Source organism: Borostomias antarcticus (assembly GCF_949987555.1).
Source record: "Borostomias antarcticus genome assembly, chromosome: 1".
NCBI classification, from domain to species: Eukaryota; Metazoa; Chordata; class Actinopteri; order Stomiiformes; family Stomiidae; genus Borostomias; species Borostomias antarcticus.
The window spans coordinates 56,799,553-56,822,429 of record NC_140234.1 but is presented as its reverse complement, the minus strand read 5'-3'; the positions used below and the strand labels follow the sequence as shown (position 1 = coordinate 56,822,429).

The window sequence follows — 22,877 nt, the reverse complement described above, 5'->3', positions numbered from 1 at the left end:
TCCAAAAATGAATGAATAAATGAATCATTGAATGAATTAATAACTATTCATTCCTTCATTTATTCATTCATTTATTAAATAAAAGTTCGATTTTGGGATTCATGAATCGATTCAGAATCATTTGATTCAGAATCGATGAATCGATTTTTTAAACCCAGCCCTAATAAGGTGTCTCCCCATGCTTGTACAAGACTGTGATGAAGGCTACGGCCGAAACGTTGTCCTTTTAAATCGTTTTTCTTGCATCTAGACCAGAGTGCGCGGTGTCTTTCTTTCTTATCAGTTTTATTCCCCGTCTCCAGCACCTCTCCTAGCGTTCTCTCCTTTTTTCCTCCCCATCTCCTGTCACACCAACAAACACTAGAGCACCAGGGTCAAACGGAGGTCAAACACAATCACCAATAACATGATGCTCTACACCAATCATAGACTGTAGGCTTCCCCAAAAGCATTACAGCATGTCTCACTCTATTTTTATTTCTCTAGTCACAGTCAGGTCTACATGCTAGTTTGTTTAGGGTAAACGCGTCTGATAAATGACTGTAATCTAATATTGAAATTTGAAATTTGACAATTGTAGCCCAATGACAATTGTAGCCAGTCAATTCAATTGGATTATCACAACGGACAAAAACATTCATGGTGGCCTTGACCAAACTAATAAGTTTTAGTCATATGGATGGATGGAGGGATGGATGGATGGATGGATGGATGGTTCAAAGCTCCACCCCAACATCAATTTTGCAGACAACACAGCGGTGGTCGGCTTGATCACGCACATCGATGGACGGGCTGCCTGAGCTAGGCAGATGACCTGGGCACGGCGGTGTGCCCATCCAACAACCTGACCCCGAACGTCAGCACGACGAAAGAAACGGTGGTGGACGTCAGGAGACAGCGGGTCAGAGGTTACAACCCGGTAGAGATCAACGGAGAACCTCTCCAGAACACGCAAAAAAAAAAAAACAGTTTTCCTGCTTCCTCTGACAGCTGCAGAGATTCAAGGTCTCGCCCTCCATCTTGAAGACCTTCTACACCTCTGCTGTGGAGATTGTTTTGACAGGCTGCGTTGACGCTTGGTACGGGAAATGCTCCTCCCGTTACCATGGCACCCTGCTGAGAGGAGTACGCTTGACCGAACGCACCGTCAGAACTAGGGATGAGACGGTATACCGTAAAACCGTGAACCGCGGTATAAAATGTCCACGGTAACCGTGACATTCCCTGTGTTTACGGTATTACATTTACGGTATTACACAATAATGCGCTGCTGTTGGGGCGGCACGTAGCTCAGGAGGTAGAGCGGCCGGCTGGGGATCGCAAGGTCCCCGGTTCGATCCCAGCTCCTTCCGTTGTGCCGAAGTGTCCTTGAGCAAGACACTGAACCCCAAAATTGCTCACGTGCAACACGGTGGCGCAGAACCTAGTACTGTCGCCTCACAGCAAGAAGGTCTCCGGGTCTTTCTGTGTGGAGTTTGCATGTTCTCCCCGTGTTCTCAAGGGTTTCCCCCATAAAGAACCCAATATGAAAAACATGCAGAAGAACAGATCGCTAACGCTGTCCGTCCATGGCGAAGATGGACAGGAGCACTTGGTTGGCCCCCGGGCGCGTCCCAGCATGCACACTGCCTACGTCTGCTCCCGGCTGCCCTTGGGTGAAGGACGTCAGGATGGGTTAAGCGCAGAGAATAATTTCAACTCCACATCTCCTGTGTTGTATCATATGACATGTAAAGATTCTTCTTCCTTCTTCCTTGCAACTTAATTAATTAATATACGCTTGCTATTAATAAACTGAGCTTAATTACAATAGTGTGTATTTTCCATCATGTGTTGCACTGTAGGGCTCTAGAACTCTAGATATTAGAGATTTTTAGAAGCTGCATTCTCAGTGCCCCGTCCGCCGCCATTACATGGATATACTTGGCTCGCGCTGGATTTTTAATTTATTCTACAGGCCTCCGAATTACACCAAATTTATCTCGGTGAGTCAAACGTCGTATAATATGCCGTAAATAAGGTCCAGGTTGTCAAAAACTAACATTCTCCTTTAACAAACGTTCACACAGGCACGCACGCAAACACCCACACCCACAAATACACACACACGCACGCACGCACACACACACACACACACTGCACATTCTGATCTGGACGCTGCTGGACGCAAACACCAACACCCACAAATACATACACACACACACACACACACACACACACACACACACACACACACACACACACACTGCACATACTGGCTGCCAATTCTGATCTGAACGCTGTTGACTTGGTACCTGGTTGCATATACAGTACTTAATTAAGGATAGTGTATAATTTCTTTGTAATAATTTAATGATGCTACCTGCTTCTTTTATCTTTCTTTATCCCATTTTATATCTCATCTACTGTCTTTAATGCATTTATTTCCCCTGATACTTTATCAACTGAGTTCCTCTTCTCACCCCACTGCACGATTCACTTGGTATTTCTGTGCGTGTGATGAATAAAAGTACCTTGAAACCTTGAAACTTTCCTAGGTTGTCTCTCAGTGAAAGAAAAGTGCGTTTAGCATCCAGATGAAGGGCTTTTCTAATCGCATGTTCAGTCAGGTTGAATTGTTGTGGAGAAGGCCTAAAGCAACCAAGTTCTCTCCTAGCTACGTATCAAAGGGGAAAAGAGCTGGTCTCTCTTTTCTCAGCTTAAGAGAACCCTGCAATTAAGTTTTGTTGACAGAATGAAAGGCTGTTTGTGATCCATATTTCTTTTTCATAGCTGGATTATGCATCTGATAAACCAACACAGCATATTTGTGAGCCAATCTGTGAATGGCTCAGGTTGAAAAACAAATACTCCTGCAAGGCAAAGATATTGGCGTCAAAATGCTAAATTGTTGTGTTCCCAAGTGATTAATTTGTTGCGCGTGATCTTTTCCGATTCACCGTTCTACTTCAAATCATGGCGTCAGAATCATGACAGGGCTTACTCCCTTTCAGCGTGACCATAAATCACGCGTGTCCGCCCGGCCAGCTAACCTGCGCTCTCCGGGCCATTCCGGAAGACATAACTGAGCGCTGAGGGCACACATCGATTACTGAGATAATACATAATTCATTACAAAAGCCTTTCGACGAACAGAAAGTGGGGGATCAATTGTCTTCCATCTAACACACATTTTGCGTAGTTTACTAAAAGTGGTGTTAGTATTACCAACAACACCAAATTCCCCCCTAGGGGTATCACTGAAGGAAGGAAGGAAGGAAGGAAGGAAGGAAGGAAGGAAGGAAGGAAGGAAGGAAGGAAGGAAGGAAGGAAGGACTATGTATGTATGTATGTATGTATGTCTATCTACTATATCTATATATATATATATAATTTAGTAATACTGGACATTGTGAACAACAGTATTATATATATAAGTGTAAATAATACACTTGCAGCACTATGACGCAAACAGCCTATAATTCACAATTGCCTGTCATCTACTGTATAAGAAAAGGCCGGGGCGAGCGTTTCTCCACATGACCACACAGCTGGATCCTTTTGTAACCTCTGAAGCTGTCATATTGAATATTCAGCTCCCAGTACAGAAGGCTGTGTTTTGAACAGCAGGCATCCTAAGAATTCATGTATGAATGGGTCTGATTGCTTTTGAATAGAATTAAGTACAGAGCGTGGAGAAGAGTGCATTATGGGGCAGCATCATATGACACACAGAGAGAGAAAGAGAGAGAGAGGTGTGTGTGTGTGTGTGTGTGTGTGTGTGTGTGTGTGTGTGTGTGTGTGTGTGTGTGTGTGTGTGTGGAGTGGGGGGCACCCCCTAACAGGTTATTGTCACTGAGGGCATAATGGCTCTAGCAGAGAGGAACTTGAAGTTCAATGAAAATGCTCAGAAAGCAGGTGGAATGCATTTTTTGGAGGCTAAGCAAAATTTAGGCCATGCTGTCCTGCCCGTGGGGGTCAACACTAAATCCAGGTCAGTAGCTACAGCTATGAAAAGAGACGACACAAAACTTTCTGGAAATTGCACCAGCATAAATTCAATTCAGCACGAAAGTCAACAAAAAGTTACTTTTGGGCAGGGCATAACTTCGACTAAACCCAAATGGGGTTTCTAATTCAACAATAAACAGTAGCCGACCATTGTGTTATGATGCTATGATGTTCGACTGACAGCTCTATCACACGCTGTCTGTGGCAGATTCCTTCTCATCTCCCTGTAAATGACCCTGAGGACAATCAATTTGAACTCCCACGCTTTCACCCACAGTGGCTGCACACAGAGAGCTGTTCCCCTGAAGAGGTCCACCTTAGTTCGACACCGTTACCCAACAATAATTTGGAGATCCTTAACAACTGTTAACGGTTATCATAAAGTGTCTAGTCGGATAATCCTCGGAAATCCTCCCTCAATAACACATGCTCACGGTGAAAATCACCATGCACTTGAATCGTTTCATTTCACCCGAGATAAAGGTTAGGCTTTCAATTAGTAAAGCCAACTGGTTATTACGAGGTGCTTTATGTGCGTAAAGGCAACGAACGAACGTAAGAAATAGTATGAGAATGACTTACGTGAGAAAGACCGTCTCTCCTTGTCTGACGGTTATATTGTCCATCACTTTATTGTCGGACTGTGAATCCCCTTGACTGCGGACCGGTAGACCTGAGGGGAGAAGAAACAGAAGCCTCAAAGTCAGCACCACCAGGCACTTCCAAGACACGGCAAAGTATCCCCAAACACCCATCTTCACGGTCAAATCCCCGTGTTGTGTCGCAACACCGCGCGTCCCAGCTGTCCGAGTGAATTAGTGATTAAACGGTCCGTTGGAGAGGCGCGCCCGGTAATTCAGTTCATCTGTTAATCCAAATCTTCTTTACAGGTGACGGTGCGCACTCGGAATAAATATCCACACAGTCAGTTCAGTTCTTGAATTGTGTGGCTCGCAGTATCCGTTTGCCGTCCCCCTCCTAGCGGTTCAGCTGCGTGTCTGACAGAGCCAATACCTCCCATTCACTGGAGATGAAACGGGTAAACTATAGTCACAGTTGCCGTTTTGGACACAGCGGAGAGCCGAGCCGAATTCCACCGGAGGAAAACTTAATGCGTAAAGGTGGTGCGTGCGAGAGCAGGCTGCGTAATCATGGCGTTCCAAACAGAGCTCCTGCAGTGAGCACCATCCCCCCCCTCGTTAGAGATGCACCTTCTGTGGGCAGACGTCTCTTGGGATTTGCAGCACGTAGACTATGCTGTTGTGTAGGATAGTGTACGGGGGGGATAGCAGTTCTAGTAGCCAAGACTGACAGATCTAGCCTATATCACCCTCCCACACACACACACACACACACACACACACACACACACACACACAGAGACACACACAGACACACACAATCGAGTATAGGTTTTGTTGGGTCCAATCTTTCTATGCGCACTCCACTAGGCTACTCAAGTTTTTAAGAAGCTCTCACAGAACAGAACTACAGTAAACTCAGACGGGGTGGGGGGCGGTAGAAAAAAAATGGTTGTCATGGCAGCAGAGACAGGGGATCGCTCTACAGATGTGAAGGGGGCTGGTTTGGGGAAAAGGAGCAACCGCATGTATTCAACCATTTGTACATGTTTTACTTGGTTCACGATGACATGTGTAGAGTTTAATAGTGAGGATAAAAAAATATGATTCTGATTGTCATACCCTCGGAAAGCAGGTTAGTCACTTAGCCTGTTCAATGACACCTGCCATTCCTCTCGAGTGTCCTTCATCAATAGGTCAATAGAACTGTCTATAATAAACGATTGTCTGCCATCAACACCAGTGAAGAAGACAGGCGACCAATACAGAGCTGACAGTGTCAGTCACAGTTCATCTTGATGACATAAGGGCATAAGGGCTCCAATAAACGATCACATGACGCTCACTTAATTGACTCAAATCACCACCTGTGTCCATCTGTAACAAAGGCAGAGTAGCCAATCAGGAAGTAGGTGGTGAGCAATCAACAACTGATGAATGTGATGGCCAATTAAAGCCGGGTACGGATAATTAGTCGAACAGTTATGGGGGAGGCGCAGGGACGAACACAGAAGTGTTCACTTCCTCACCAGCTTCCCATTCGAAATGATCAACAAAATTAGGCTATGTGAATATTATGAACCGCATTTACATAAGGGGAACTCATTATTCATTAGGACCACAAGCGAAGTGACTGACATGTATAACGTTGTCTTTTCTTCAGTCACAACCCAATCACCAGCTGAATGTCCTCTGTGGTCGTTAGTGGTGCTGATGATGCTCGTTAATTACAGGCCTTGTGCTCCTACCCTTTCATTGAAACAATCAAGCAGCAGGCTCAAACCAGTATTCTGGAAATGATGTCATCTTTTGAGAGGGGAAAGCTACTCTTCACCTCAACGACCATTCGACATTCAACAAACTGTTGAGACCAAGAGTCACCCTCGATTATTTCAGTCGACGTATGTGTTTTTTAGTAGGCTTTTCAGCTTTTAATTGGATTAGTTGAATTTATTTGTGATGAAACAAAGATGAGCATTGTCCAAATAGAATAAAATGCATACAGTAACTGTACAATCAAATGCTTGAACAAAGAAGAATAGAATAGAATATACTTTATTGTCCCCTCAGGGAAATTTGTCTTGGACTCGTTTGCTGCACAAATCAACTCTATAAATAGAAACAGAGGAGGACAACACATCACATGTCTCACATACATATACTACACACATCACATGTCTCACATACATATACTACACACATCACATGTCTCACATACATATACTACACACATCACATGTCTCACATACATATACTACACACATCACATGTCTCACATACATATACTACACACATCACATGTCTCACATACATATACTACACACATCACATGTCTCACATACATATACTACACACAACACGTTGTCCACAACATATTGCACATACAAAACACATTACACATATTACTCACAACACATTGCACATACACAACCCACATTGCACTTGAAAAAAAAAAGAAAAAAGAAGTGAAGAAGACACCTTTTGCACAACTTCATTCCTTCATTTGGCCCCATTCAACATTCTAACTGCGGTCGGCACAAGAGTTCCTTCCGCTATTGCAGAAGTATGGGCCTGATGCGATGAGTACACATGACAGTTCATGTCAATTACTCTGTTTTCTGTTTTATTCTAATTGAATCACTCCACGTATTACCAATCAGTGACACCCCAGAAAAAACGCAAAAGTGATTAAAATCAAACATCTGAAACAGTGCTGTTCTCTCTATGGTGATGACAGCTAAACCGCCACCACTCTGGAGAAAAGATGACATATTTTGTTTTCCCCCACACTGAGCAACGTGTGAAGAAGAAGCCGGCTCTGCTCCCAGAATGGAAACAGCTTTGATTCGGATCACATGACTCAGCACTTCATTTACACCCCATACATACAGTGAGTGATGTACTGTGGCTAGTGATGAACACTGATTAACACAAAAATGTGTGAGTTTCACATGCGTATAAAAATGTTTAATGGCTTCAATGCAGGTAAGTACTGGTCGTCTTTCTTTTATGTGCATGTAGTTAAATTTGCAGGGCGAAGTGTTTGTTGTCTTCCTGATATTGTGACACGCAAAACGTGTCACTTCCGTTTCCACCACAAGATTTCCCGCCAGTGAACTAGCCAGTACACCGAAATTCTAAAATAATAAATTCACAGGGTCTCATGCAGTCTCATGTCACGAAAACGATTTGTGGGGTCTTGCTAAGGCCAATTCATTAACTAATAGCAAGTAAAGGTGAATATTGAACTATAAAAAAAAGTTCTCATTGAGCTTTAAGCAAACCACCATTTGTGTCATTTTTTTCCTCAAGATTTCAAGATCCGTTTATTGGCCAAGTGGTTCACACATACTGGGAATTTGACTAGGGTAACGGCATACGTTGTTTCAGACGACATAGGATCTATTCAGACTAGTTGATTTTTAGTTGTTGTTGTTGTTGTTTGTTGGCTGTGTTAGAGTTCTCCTCTCTCCCTTAACCAACAGAGATGACCTGCAGAACAGCCTCCATACCAGCGTCGCCATAATTACCAGGGATTCAGGACCCGAGTTCCCTCTGAATAAACCAGCACAAAGAAAGCCTTTGAAGACTGTCTGAGGAAAAAAACAGTCATGTTGTACCGTATCATTTTTGAGTGCTGGTGACAGATGTGCATCAAATGGGGCGTGTTCCACCGGGCTCCGAAGAGGCTCCGCCCCCCGCCGCCCTGTCGATGGGCTCCAGATGGCCGGCCGCCATCTTTAAGATGTGTTTGTCCACAAGGGGCTTATGGGTAATGAGGTCTTGGCTGTGGCATGTCTTAGAAATATCACAGCCAAGTTCAAGGGAAAGGTGTACCAACACTGGGCAAGTTAAGACCTGGAATCAGCCAATCGAATTTTGTTATTTAAATAGCTATCATGCCCTCAATTCCCAGTACACTGATCACTACTATCTCACCCAGTGTGAAGCCGCCTTGCAATATAATAGGGTCCTTGGAGGATTTTCGAATGCAAAGGCGATTTGAATAAATTTTTTTTGATAGTTTTGTCCCAATGTATGCATGCATTTGTGAACGTAGGAGATTTCGCTGGCAGGATGCAGCAGGAGAATGGCTCAGCCTGTGGTTTTAGGTCCTGGACAAAAACTATCATTAGGAGTAAACAATCAGCTGTGAAATGTTGGGAGCGGTATCACCACAGGAGACCTGGTTGGGAGCGGTATCACCACAGGAGACCTGGTTGGGAGCGGTATCACCACAGGAGATCTGGTTGGGAGCGGTATCACCACAGGAGACCTGGTTTGGAGCGGTATCACCACAGGAGATCTGGTTGGGAGCGGTATCACCACAGGAGACCTGGTTGGGAGCGGTATCACCACAGGAGACCTGGTTTGGAGCGGTATCACCACAGGAGACCTGGTTGGGAGCGGTATCACCACAGGAGACCTGGTTGGGAGCGGTATCACCACAGGAGACCTGGTTGGGAGCGGTATCACCACAGGAGACCTGGTTGGGAGCGGTATCACCACAGGAAATCTGGTTTGGAACTGATCCTGGTTTGACGAGAGGCTTCCAAATTGCTTACAATCTGAATGTGATGATTGGGGACCAGTAGCTCTATTCTACTCTCTTTCGCTCTCTCTCTCTCTCTCACACACACACACACACACACACACACACACACACAAAGGCGTCACTCAAGCAATCGACAAGAAAGAAAGTGCAATCCTGAAAGGATTTTAAAGTGCAAAGTACACTTAACCTCTCCAGTGGGTGAACCATCACCTGGGGTGATAAAGACGAGCCTGGCCAGCATTTCTCTCTTTATTAGAAAGGAATATTCACTTCAACTCTTGTTTTTGTACTTAATTTTTGCCTGTATTCCAGACTCTACAGGGAATCCATGTAAGCGCTGGTTAGCCTTGCTAGTGGAAAATACGAGGTCAGAAACATCTGAAAGAACTTTCTACTTTACTCGCAGGCAAGTGCAAAAACAGGCTAAATGTTCCAATTTGGCGTACTGTAGGAGAGTATAAGCAGCCACTTTGTAATAAAAAGATAAATGCCAGCCAAGCTTCCATTATGGCCCTTAGTACTAATGTCCCCCATGGCTGGGACGATGTTCCCACTCGGTGTCGTCAGCTGTCCCTATCCAACCAACCCCACCCCTTTTTACCACTGGCTCTCTGCTTCCTGTCTCCCCACCTCTGCTTTGCGGCATTCTCTATGAGCCTGTTCTGCTAAGTGCTTACTGTGCTTTGTTATATGATTCACTTAAATATCATATTAGAGACTACAGGGATAGCTAACATAATGGCCTACCATGTAGGCAACTTCTCTGTAACTATTCGTGGACTATACTGTTAGTCATGTCTCTTTTATGAAGTGTGTAGCCCATGTTTACTGCTCTGTATATGTTCTTAGCCCATAGACAAACATTTTCCAGGAGTTTGCTTGATTGTTGAGGTCAGGGAATAATTTTTACAGTTCACTTTTCTGGCCCCCGGTTGAAACTGTTTTTTTGCTTCCCTCTGGAATATGTAGGGGTGGGACCTATGCCCCCCCTCCCATTGCTCTCTGTAAAGCGCATTGTGTTGCCTCTGGGTATGAAATGTGCTATACAAATAAAGTTTGATTTGATGTTGAGTGCACTTTGCAGTGAGATTGGTGTGCAGCTATCATACCCACCCCCTGGGTGTAAGCCTCCTTCAACTCAAAGATGAGAATACATTTGAGCAATAACACAGGAAGTTATACGTTATAACCCTGACCTGCCTCAACGAGAGCGTTGGGTGGGAGGAGGAGGATGAGGCCCTCTAGTATAATGACACCTCATAAGCATCTCTGTGCTGGCAGGCTTTACACAGTATCTTCAGCAAGGATGGTCTAAAAAACAATATTAAGCCTGGAGATATCTAGGAGATAATCTACCCAAACTTGGCCCAAACAATTATTTATACACCATAAAAAAAGCTGTCTTTATCTTTGCATCTCTAATACAGTGAATATGGTTTTACTCGGGGCTGTTAGAAGATGGAGATGATGAGTGAGCCACAGGGGGGCTGATGTGAGTGAGGAGTGTGTGCGTGTGTGTGTGTGCGTGTTTGTGTGCCTGTATGGTTGAGGGAAGGTGGTTGATGTGTGTGTGGTTGGGGGGTGGGGGCATGGGATGATTTAACTCAGCACTTTCCAAAGGCGAGCGACACCCAGTGAGCAGCTGTTTTTAAAAGCCCCCCCCCGCCCCCACCGCTTCAAACTTGGTGTCCCTCGACGGCCTGCACTTTAATAAACACATTCTGCTGTTCTAAGCGCTTTTTGCAGTATCATTCTAAGTGTCCGCTTGAGATGGTAGGGCCCACGTGGCTGTTCGTTATGTGGTTATATTCTTACCATTGCTAAGATCCTGGAGCATACCAACATCTCCCAGCGGGGGTGGGGGGGGGGGGGTGGTTACTGTAATTGGTCATACAGTAGATTATAATCAAGTGAAATAAACAAATTTGTGAAACTTTCACGCTGACTGAGCTTTTACACTTTTACACCAAACGTACCTTATTTTGTTTTGTTGTTAGAAATCTATTTTACCTTACATGATCTGTTTCATGGCCTTCGTTTGAAAAAAGTTCTCTTATTTATCTGAATGTCTTAATTAACGAAGCCTTAAATTATTTCCTTTTTTGGGGGAAGTTGCTTCAAAAAAAAAAGACAAACCACTATTAGTGCTGTGTCTGCTGATGTCTTGTCACTGGCTGCACTCACCCCTGTTGGTTCTGGAAGGAATACAGCCAAACACAGCCAGACACGTCACAACCTGTTTACAAACCCTTTCTACTCTCGTTCTACTCTGACATTATTGCAATTAATGGGGCAAGCTTCCAGCGTGGAGTCGATACAGAACAGAAGAGCGTAGCGTAGTGGAGAGGCCAGCTGGTTCACAACGTTTCCATGTTTAATCTCTAATGTGCTTTTGGTTGAATGCTGTTACTGTACATTACTTCCTTGGAGGAAAAGCAAACATGGTTGGAATAAGCGCATAGTGGAGTTTACATGTCAGTACTTCAAATAAGCCCTAGAAAGAACCAGCTATTGATTCCCGCTGTTAACCCTTTCACAGGAGATTTCATAGACCCTTCTGTTCGGGTAAACAGACCGTCAGCGTCTAAACACCTGATACTGGAATGCTTTTTCTTGTAGCTTTCTCTGTGCTTCCAAGCCGGGCTGTACCGCACAATGAACCAACTGCGATGCGCATCGCGGCTCTGAAGTGTGTTTACTCACGACGGCGGCGTCGCTGCCGGTAACGTTTACAATTGAAGCGGTGTGTTTGAAATCCCATGACTCATATTGACATTTCTATCTATGTATGCTCCCTCTAGTGTGACTCATCCGAATGGGATCACTTGGGATGAGTTACTTGTGTCACATTCACCCCTTCCTCATCCCCTCGGTGATGTGAGACTCATAAGACACTTAAATTGTGGTATACAGGGAAGCCAACACCCCCACTTTAGCTCTCCTCCTAATCACCATGGAGACCCGGCAGTAGAGCGGGGAGATGTGCAGTAATGAGCTCTTTCTATTGAATTCACAGTATCCACTTAAATAGACTTGGCATTTCAGATATCCTCCAGACAAATTAAAAAACAAACACATTTCAGCTTTAGTCCTAGGCATGCGACTAGTAATTATTTTTGCTTCATTTGCGCCCCTTTCACCGAAAAGGATGCCTTTCTCTCTACTTTTTATGTAGTCCTGTTTTTTTATTTTTATTAAACATTTATTTAATCAAGTAGTAACTCATTGGGATTAAAAATATCTGTTCCAGACCTGGCCAAGAGTATTATTGTGACACACAAAATAAACTAAAGCCACAAAGAGATTGTTGGGAGGTAAACTGTATCAGAGAAAGCAAACGCAACGCAAGAGTGGATCGCTTGATCTCCAAATCCCAGTTGTAGTCAACAGTGTGTTCTAGCACACAGCACCAGTTATGCTTTCTCTTCATACTGTAACTCTCCAAAGGTTTGCGAAGAAATGTCACAGAAATGTCACAACACACTCGACTAGGGGGAAGAAAGCAACAGAAATATTGACTGCGGGTTTAACAAACGACAAAAAACAACAACCCAAAATAAGACGCTTGTTTACTTATCTCTTCGATAGGAACTCCTTGAGTTCAGAGGTGTCTGCAATGGAAGGTGAAGACATACAAGAACAAGATGGCCGTCTCCAGCTCTGTTAAACACACACATCACCCCCGTTGACGCCTTTTATAAACGGTCGCATTCAGCTCCAAATGCATAGATATGCAAATGACCGGCGAAAGGGTGATAAACTGGGCGAACTTTTACAATGGCACGTAATTACATTTTTTTTTTCTATGGTGCAAAATAAAGATAAGGACTCCATTAGCCCCCTTAAAACATCCCGGGATAATGGATTTTTTCCCCGCGGTTGACGGAGCGCTAGGCGGGACAGCTGGGATTTACTCCCGGGCTCGACTGGGAACGCGCCACGGCACGGGGGGCGGGGCGGGGGGGGGTACAGGTGGGCGAGCGCGCCGCCACCCCGCCCCGGAGAGGAACGCGACCTGTGTATGATGCACCACTTGGCACCGCAGGCAAATGAGATTACCGGAGAGTGGGAACGGAATTGACTCTCTCTCCCTGACAGATTTACAGATCCCACAGGATAGAGAACAGCCAAACAGGTTGTAAAAGCCATCATCTGCGGGGTGAATTACACGCAGCTTGGAACAACTGGTTTGGCTTAGGAAATCTGCACATAACCTTACTTTGATTTACCTACTATCCTCCCTACACACAGCTACCTCTCTCTCTCTCTTCCTCTGCTCACCAAGGGCGAACGAAGGGAGAGACGGCGGTATTTGTCTCTGCCGAGAGTCAAGGACCGACTCTGGCGGCTAAATCCATGTACGGGAGCCGTCTTCGGCTTCTGATCTGCTAGGGTGGCCACGGAAGAATAATACCAACTCAGGACTACGCTAGAATAACACCATCTAACCCTAACCCTAACCCTATAACACCATCTCAGTAGAATAACACCATCTCAGGACTACGCTAGAATAACACCATCTAACCCTAACCCTAACCCTATAACACCATCTCAGTAGAATGACACCATCTCAGTAGAATAACACCATCTCAGTAGAATAACACCATCTCAATAGAATAACACCATCTCAGTAGAATAATACCATCTCAGTAGAATAACACCATCTCAGTAGAATAATACCATCTCAGTAGGATAACACCATCTCAATAGAATAACACCATCTCAGTAGAATAATACCATCTCAGTAGAATAACACCATCTCAGTAGAATAACACCATCTCAGTAGAATAACACCAGCTCAGTAGAATAATACCATCTCAGTAGAATAACACCAGCTCAGGGCCAGATTCCATATACTGCAGCAAATAGAGCTCCAGTATGAGCGTGAGGAGACGGGGAACCTGGATATGAGAGTCTGAGACCTCTGCAGCGGTTGGTCTTAGTCTCCAGGCACACACCCTGGTCATACTTCGCTGCTCTGCCTACTCTCTAGTAAATCTGTTATGTAGATACTCCATCTTGGGAATTCTGAGGGAACCAAGGAGATAAGCAAATGTAGCCCCACCAGTGGGTATTCCAGCAAGTGGGTTGAGGGAAAACTGAATTTGCTGACCCTGAGATTGACCCTGTGATAGAACTCAATTCAATTGAATCTCAGCGTTAGCAAACTCAAGTTTTCACTAAAGCCGTTTTCTGGAATACCCCCCTGGGTAGCTGTTTTAAAATGAGACGTATTAGATATCTCAATATGACTGTTTTGCCCTATCCCGTCTCATGTTATTTACTTTGTGTAACACGAGGCCATTATAGAGAAACATGTAGGGTATTTAGTCCATGTTCTGTACCTCATATTACCATGTAACCTCTCTGCCATCACAAAAACATCTACATTCCCAGATGTGCCACCGTGGGTGGATTTTTATCTGTAGACAGCTAATTTTTCTGTTATTTTATCAGATATAGCGCATAATTGAACAGTGAGACTGCTGATGAAATCCCCCCCAGTCTGCTGCACAGATAAGACGGAGAAGAGAAAATCACAATCTACCTTTTCTTGAAAAGAAAGTAGCGCCTTGAAAGAAGACTAATCAATTTGGAATAGGGTTGTAAGGTTCTGATCGATTATACTAAAACAGAGGGGTATAGAGAGCCAAAGGAAAGCTACTGTGAGATACTCTTTCCTTTTCTGTTGTGTCATCAAATATTAACTCTACAGTGGGAGCCCTGGTTCAAAACCTTAATCCTTTGATATGAATATGATCTTATCAATTATTCAGCATCGCTTTGAGGTATTTGATGTTTTCTCCTAGATGTCAACAAAAACAGCAGGACATCCTCACGTGCTAAAGTCATTATACAGAAGAACTAATTTAGGTAAATATAATCTATTGATTTTGGTTTTGGGCATACACATATTTGCAAAATCCAGTAAGTATACCACCTCATCTGAACATAATTTTCCAGATGGTGTTATTTTTGCAAGGTTAGCAACAGAGATGACTGAGATATTAAAGGAATGCTACAAATAAAATTAAAGGTGCAGTATGCAATTTGTGATTTCCTATTAGACTTAGGAAAAACGGCTACTGACAAAATCTCCGCCCCTAAACCTCAGGCCACACCCCAAACGGGTAATGCTGCCTTCCTTTAGTATCGGAAACATTGCGATTCCGAAGTTCAACATCAAAATTGTCAATAAATACATCAGAAACTGGCGTTTCCGCCATTTTACCCGACGTCATCAATTTACAAATTCACAAATGTCATTCACACAAAAAACATTCAATACAATAATCCCCCCGGGATTATTTATTATAGCTATAGCATGTACATAACTCCCCCATAGAGTTAATCAGTATTGAGCATAATCTTGGAGCCGGCAGCAACATTTCACTGTGACTGTACACCGTACTGTACATTACATTCTCCTTTTTTTCCTGATAAAAGGAATCTTAAATCTTGAATCTCAACAAGTGAAAGTTGTAATACGACTGTTAATTAGCACTTCTGTCTTATTTGCGTCTCATTAAATCAGTTGTACACACAGTACTGTCCAACTTCTATCAGTGGACAATGTTGCTAGGGTGTTGGTATCTGCAAAATGGCATCGTTCGTTGTCATCAACTGGTATTGCTAACAATGGCTAACTTGGCTAGAATTACAAAGATGGAGCGAAAGTAGTGTTTGTTTTTTTGGCCTTTTGTTTCTTGAATGCAATCAATTGGGATGTGATGTCATCCTGGGCGCCAAATCCGGAGCTCTGACACAAAAGGAACGCAGCATAAACAATCCAATCATTTCAAGGTGGCAACTCAAAATGATTGGACACACTTATTACAGTCCTGTGACCTCCACAGATTATGGATTTATTTAATTTTAGTGTCAGAGCGCTTTATTCATTGATTGCTGTCGGGATGTAATGAGAATTGGAAAAAATACAACAATAAGTGCTTCTGAGCCAAACCACATACCGCACCTTTAATTATATCAAAATGTAATCAACAAAACAAGGGTAGAGACTTGCTGTTGATTTTGTGATTCATGAAGACAATGCTTGAGAATAAGGGGGGTGGGACATTATTCGGTAACGTTCACAACAAACAAATGTGGAACATTTGGAAAAATGAAAGCGTATCTGAAGCCTGTGATCACAACAATCAAGTGAATTAGGAGGCTGTTGTTCCATCAAATCAGTCCCTATCGTCAGGGTCTTTACACACGGTCGGTGGGTGCCTTGCTGTGTTCATGGAAATATTAACACCTTCTGATAATTCTGTCAAATTGGGAGATTGGGAGAAGAAAGATTATAGACACTCGCCTACTGTATGGAGAAAACACAACTTTATTATTCCTTTACTTGTGATTTGATGTAAAAGTCTGAGCAGAAATGAAAGAAACACAATGAAACTACCCTTACTTAAAGGAGAAGGCTCTTTTTCGACAAGCTGGACCTTATGTACGGCATATTATTATAGTATTATTAGTATATTATTAAGACGTTTGACTCACCGAGATAACTTTAGAAACGTCTTTAGAAATGAAATAAAGCTTCCCCACTTGCTCCAGCACGCATGCGCAGACGGGCTATTCTCCGTCTGTAGGCTACACTTGCGGCTCACATTCTCTACGCTACGATCGGCTTCCATCATCAATCAATCAATCAATCAAAGCTTTATTTGTATAGCGCATTTCATACCCAGAGGCAACACAATGCGCTTTACAGAGAACAAGGGAGGTGGGCAGACGTCCCACCCCTACATATTCCAGAGGGAAGCAAAAAAACAGTATCACCCGGGGGCCAGATAAGTGAGCTGTAAAAAATTCTTCCCTGACCCCTCTCAACAAGGCGATCCAGCAAGCTCCTGGAGTATGTTTGTCTACCGGCTAAGAACATTTATAAAGCAATAAATAACATTAAATTACATTTTCAGAGTAAGAGAGGCTAATAACATCATAGGAGAGACATGGCAAACACTGGTGTGTATCTGTGTGTGCGTGAATGTGCCTGGGCCCAGATAGAGGCAGGGGTTGGGGTAGGGTCGGGGTAGGAAAAGGATACGGACCCGGGTTAGGGTGAGGGGAAGGGGATCTGAGCCCAGGACTGGTGTATGTCTGTGTGTGTGTGTGAGTGTGCCTGGGTCCAGATAGAGGCAGGGGTCAGGGGTAGGGTCGGGGTAGGAAAAGGATACGGACCCGGGTTAGGGTGAGGGGAAGGGGATCTGAGCCCAGGACTAGTGTATGTCTGTGTGTGTGTGAGTGTGCCTGGGTCCAGGTAGAGGCAGGGGTCAGGGGTAGGGTGGGGGTGTGCGCATGCGTGCAGGAGCAAGTGGGGAAGCTGTATTTAGTTTATGAAGACGTTTCTAAAGATCATATTACAGAGGCATGTGAAAACCAGAACCCTTGCTCTATGGAAGCACAACTAGCGATTCCTTTAAATAGATTGATGAAAACAACCGTTTCGCGGGAGAAAATAAATTTTTTAGAAGCTGCATTCTCGGTCCCCCGTCCGCTGCCATTACATGGATATAACTTGGCTCGCGCTGGAATTTCACGCTTTTAAATTTCTTCTACATGCCTCCGAATTACACCAAAGTCATCTCGGTGAGTCAAACGTCTTATAATATGCCGTAAATAAGGTCCAGGTTGTCGAAAAAGAGCCTTCTCCTTTAAAGGTACGGTAGGCGATTTCTCGTCCAGTAATTTTATATGGGATGGCCTACCTGTCAACCTATTTCTAATAAAACTTGTTTTGCTTGGTTGGATTTTAAAAATCTAAAGCAGCTTATTCTTCCTGGTGTTGAAGAGAGCGAGCAAGAACAGTCTGATTTCCGACAAGCAGTAGCGGGACAAAACTTTTTGATCGGGACTCGGTCGACGGATTCATTTGACCAATAAGATGAGAGCCCTGCTGGCTCCACGCCTCCACCGTTATACGTGATCAAGGTAAATCTATATCTTACACTTCCTGGTTTGGCCCATGCTACCTTTAAAAGCATAATTTTCCGTCAGCAGGAAGAAGTCTCTTACAAGCTTTCAACTCTACATCCTGTTCCTTTGTTAGCTCTCTCTTCCTTTCGGTGAGGGTTTCTACCCCACAGCATGTACGCACTTATTCAAATACCGCAGTGGCAGAAGTACAGAAGAGGAAGCCATATGTCCGGTGCTTATGAGCCGGTTGGCGTCTCTTCCCAGAGGAAGTGAGGCCCTTTGAAACAAAAGAAGATGGTAAAGAGCTTGGAAGTGGAGAGAAACCTCATCTTTGTGAAGTAACCCTTCAGAAGATGTTTGATCAGTATAAGTGGATCTATAAACCACTGTAGTTTCCATAAACAGTAGCACAGATGCACACACACACACACACATACACATAATTGCAAAAGCACACATTTCTTAGCTTTGCTGCGCTATATGTTACACTTCACTTCTGTATTTAGATGCCAACTGTTGACACTCAAATGAAAAAGGACTCTGACATGAATTAATTAAAACGTACATAACTTCATTAAAGCCTGTATCAGTGTTCAATTCAATGCCTGTGTCTGGCAAACAGTGGTTCTAAACCTGAGACGTTCTCCACGTTGAAATAGGGTTGCCTCAGTAGCGGTTAGCAGAGGGGGACAGGTAAGTGTGGGTTCAAAACAATCTTCATTACAAACAGCTTTTGAAGTATTGCTCAACACGTCTCTCTGGGATATTTTAAGTCGTAGGAATGAGAGTCGGGGAAAGAGTACGTTTGAATTTCAGTATTTTTCAGGGGTTATTGGTGAATGGAAAATAATGGTCTATATTTATTGACCTACTAAAAGCACAGAACGTAGTGCTTACTGTAGATGCTAACCTTGGTTAAATGCAGCTGAGCCAAATGTGTGTGTGTGTGTGTGTTTGTGTGTGTGTGTGTGTCTGTTTGCGCGCATGTGTGTGTATTCTCATTACATACTCAAGGTCAAGGCTGAGCGTGTATTGTGGTTAACCTTGTGCTTGAGTTAGACGCGGAAGAATGGAAGTGGCATTGGGACTGGAGCCTGGGGATCTCAAGGCCTTTCAAACCACGCCGTGAACCTGATGTGAAGGTTGCTGCTGAGTCCAAGTACACTGTCAGCAGGGGTGGATTTTCAGGAAAGCAAAAGTACAGAAAATGAATACTTAAAGTTTGTTTTTCACATAAAATCATTCATGATACAGGACTGTGAGCAGAATTAACTATAGTATATTATATATATAGATTCTTGCACTTTGCCTTCAGCACTAGATTATGCTCTTAGTCACTTGTTTTAGAAAGAAGATGCACTTGTGAGTTCTGGCAAGTAGTAGTACATTGGCTTTTCCTACATTAAATGCAATTATTGTTAGTCGCTTTGGATAAAAGCGTCTGCTAAATGACTGTAATGTAATGTAAAATGTAATGTAATGTAATATGGTAGCCTATGTAGTAATTTGGGGGAAATGTTCGAGCCTATTTATCAATGATCAATTATTTATCAATACGTAGAGTGCAGCTGCATGGGGGAAAAAAAGTCTTAATTCCATTGATGAATTCAACATCTCAGTCACTTCTCTCTCTCTCAAGATAAAACGGCCGATTTGAGAGACGGTCTGATAACTGCTGTGGCCCGCTAGTTTGAACTAGCACTGCAGTGGTCAGATCGTTCAGATCGCTTGATTTCGCCCTCCTCGTTTCCTGACCGTCTTTTCTTTCAGCATACAGTAGGTTTCGTTGTTTTAAATAGCTTGTTTAAAGACACACACGTTTAGGGCTGCACGATTATGACAAAAGATAATAATTGCGATTATTTGCTTCAAAATGGTAATTGCGATTAATAATTGCGATTTATATTGAATATATAATAACCAAAATGCTCCCAAATCACGGATGTTGATCCCTTTCTTGCTACCAACTCACTGACCTCGTTTTCGCTCATGTTTTAACTACTCATGGCTGCAGGTACTCTTGTGTCTCGATCTACTGCTACTGTATCTGTCTTCTCAGTGAAATTGCTACGCACAGCACACTCAGCGGGAACGCATGTGATTGGTCAGACAGCATAAGCACCTGTGATTCGTCCGTGTAGTCCTAGCACACTCAATTCAAAGCAAAATTATTAATCACATTAATTGCGGCCTTTTGCGATTAGTTAATCGCGGAGGTCATAATCGCAATTTCGATTAATTCACGATTAATTGTGCAGCCCTACACACGTTGCAGCTGTATCACAGACGCCACTTTTCTCTGCCCAATTCTCCATTTTTGACTTGTGAACAAGATCAATTTACGGACTTGGTTGCTGTGTATTAAAGTCTGGGGCCTCAAAGAACTCAACTGTTTTTCTTTTCAAAAGTAAATGTGAACGGGACACAAAAGAAGCAGCAGATTGTGATATGTAGTAAGTCAAATTAAGCACAACAGTTCAGCCAGCTTTGAAGGGAGAAAAGAAGATTACAGATAATCTACAGTATTGCAACAAATGTCAAAAGAGAAGAAATATTAGCACAAACAACTCACATTCAACATTGTGTGCTTCTGCTTGCTATTCTAAGCATTCACCAAGTGAACCTTTCACCGAATGAACACATTTCATTTCATTATTACAAAAAACTCACTATTCTTCCCGAGTGGCTGTATCACAATATCACGTGCTCCTTGCTTAGCATCGTGCAGGTGGCCCAGTATTTGGCAGCGCACACTCCCACCATTAGCTTTAAGCAGAGCCATTCTGTGCTCAAGTCAAGTCAAGTCAAGTCAATTTTATTTCTATAGCACATTCACAAACAGCTGTGGCAGAACCAAAGTGCTGTACGGATAAAATCAAAATATATAAATACAAAAGCATGAGAATAGTGCAAATACAGAAAAGTGCAACAGAACAAAAATTAAATTAAAATTAAAATTGCAGCAAATTACAAAATAAAGTAAAAGGGATTAAAATGGCAATAATTGGGTTACTGTACCACCCGACCACGCTACCACTCTACCGTTGCTCGTATCCCTTTAGTTCGAATCACAGAAGGAGGAAATCCCCCTCAGCCGAACGCCCGTCCCCCCTCTGCTAAAATGAGACTGACCCCCAGTAAACCCACAGTCTGCTCACACAGATCTACCGCCGAACAGGAGGTCAGCGGGGTCAGCTCGGCCCGTCCGGCCCCTCTGCGCTCTGCTGATAAGAGAGGGGAGATCTCCGGCTCGGGAGAAGCCCCCCCCCACGCCCGCCCCCCCCCCCCCCTCGCGCGCGCTCCCCCACGGCGGTACACATTGATCCGCTCAGACAACGGCTTGATGATCAAGTGGATCGTTAGGCGGAGGAGGAGTTGGGTGTGAGCGTGTCAGACGCGAGGCGGCCGCGGCGCGCGAGGCCGGGCGGGCGGACGTCATTCGGTGTGACTTCCCGCCGCGTGTCACATGGGTTCTTTAGAAGAGAGCCATGAGTCACAGCCTTGGAAACTGCTAAGCTCAGGCGGCCATTACAGATGGTGGAAATCACTATTCTATAATATAGCAATCTAGTGTAGTGTGTTGGGTCAAGGTCTGTGCTCTCACGTCTGTTCAACCCTGTGTATAACCATTATGCCACTGTTACTGTATCTCATATAACTGGATTTAATGATAGTTAGACTTCAACAATAATGGTATAAACACTCAAATTAACCCCCAACAGACTCAACCCCCAACAGTGCTCATGTTAGGGATGGGACGGTTACCGGTGTCACAGAGAACCGCGGTGAAAACAGTACAACCGGTTAAATTTTCATCTATCAAGATAACCGTGCATAAAAACAATAATTTTAAAAAAAGATAACTGTGCATGACTACGTCACTGCAAATCATACTAAATGCTGTCCGACTTTTAAAAACATGCTAAATGCTTTCTGACCTTCATCCCCGTTGAATTTCCGAGGAGAAGCCACACAGGTAGCAGCGCGTAGGCGGAGTTTTGAAAGTGAGATGTATTTTGGCGGAGAGAATGGCTGAGCGCACAAAGCGATCTAAGGCGTGGTTACATTTCACGAAAGTGAAAGAAAAGGAGAAGGCGGAATGCAACCTGTGCTCTAAGATAATTTCTTGCAAGGGGGGAAATACAACGTTTATGCTAAAGCACTTAAATGGTGCCCATCAGATTAGAATTGGGACTTGCAGTACATTTGACAGTCTCAAAGTGCGAGACAGACCAACTCCCTCGTCCTCTTCTACCACCACAGGTATGCATGCTGTGCGCACGTCAATAAGTCCTGTTCATTGACATTGACAGTACTTAAATCTAGTGCTAGATGTCTTCTTTGCTAGCTAGAATCGCTCTGTCATCGGCTTGCTAAAGCTATAACTTACAGTGGTTCATTCATTAGACTAGTAGTAACGTACTGCAGCTAGCAAACAATCACTCTACCACTCTATCACCCTACCACCCTACCACCCTACCACTCTATCACTCTGCCACCCTACCACTCTATCACTCTGCCACCCTACAGTACCACTCTACCACTCTACCACTCACCACCCTACAGTACCACTCTACCACTCTACCACCCTACCACTCTACCACTCTATCACTCTACCACTCTACCACTCTACCACTCTATCACCCTACCACCCTACCACCCTACCACTCTACCACCCGACAGTACCACTCTACCACTCTACCACCCTACCACTCTACCACTCTATCACTCTACCACTCTATCACTCTACCACTCTACCACTCTATCACTCTATCACTCTACCACCCTACCACTCTATCACTCTGCCACCCTACAGTACCACT

At 43.9% G+C, this 22,877-nt stretch overlaps 1 protein-coding gene across 1 annotated transcript in view; it reads right to left on the bottom strand.

Moving 5' to 3' along the window:
• Window positions 1–22,877, bottom strand: part of ntm (neurotrimin) — a 315,940-nt gene that overhangs the window by 95,712 nt on the left and 197,351 nt on the right. The window contains exon 2 of the mRNA XM_084447234.1: window positions 4,573–4,663. Within this exon, the coding sequence (XP_084303360.1) occupies window positions 4,573–4,663 (91 nt within the window). The remainder of the gene's footprint in view (window positions 1–4,572; window positions 4,664–22,877) is intronic.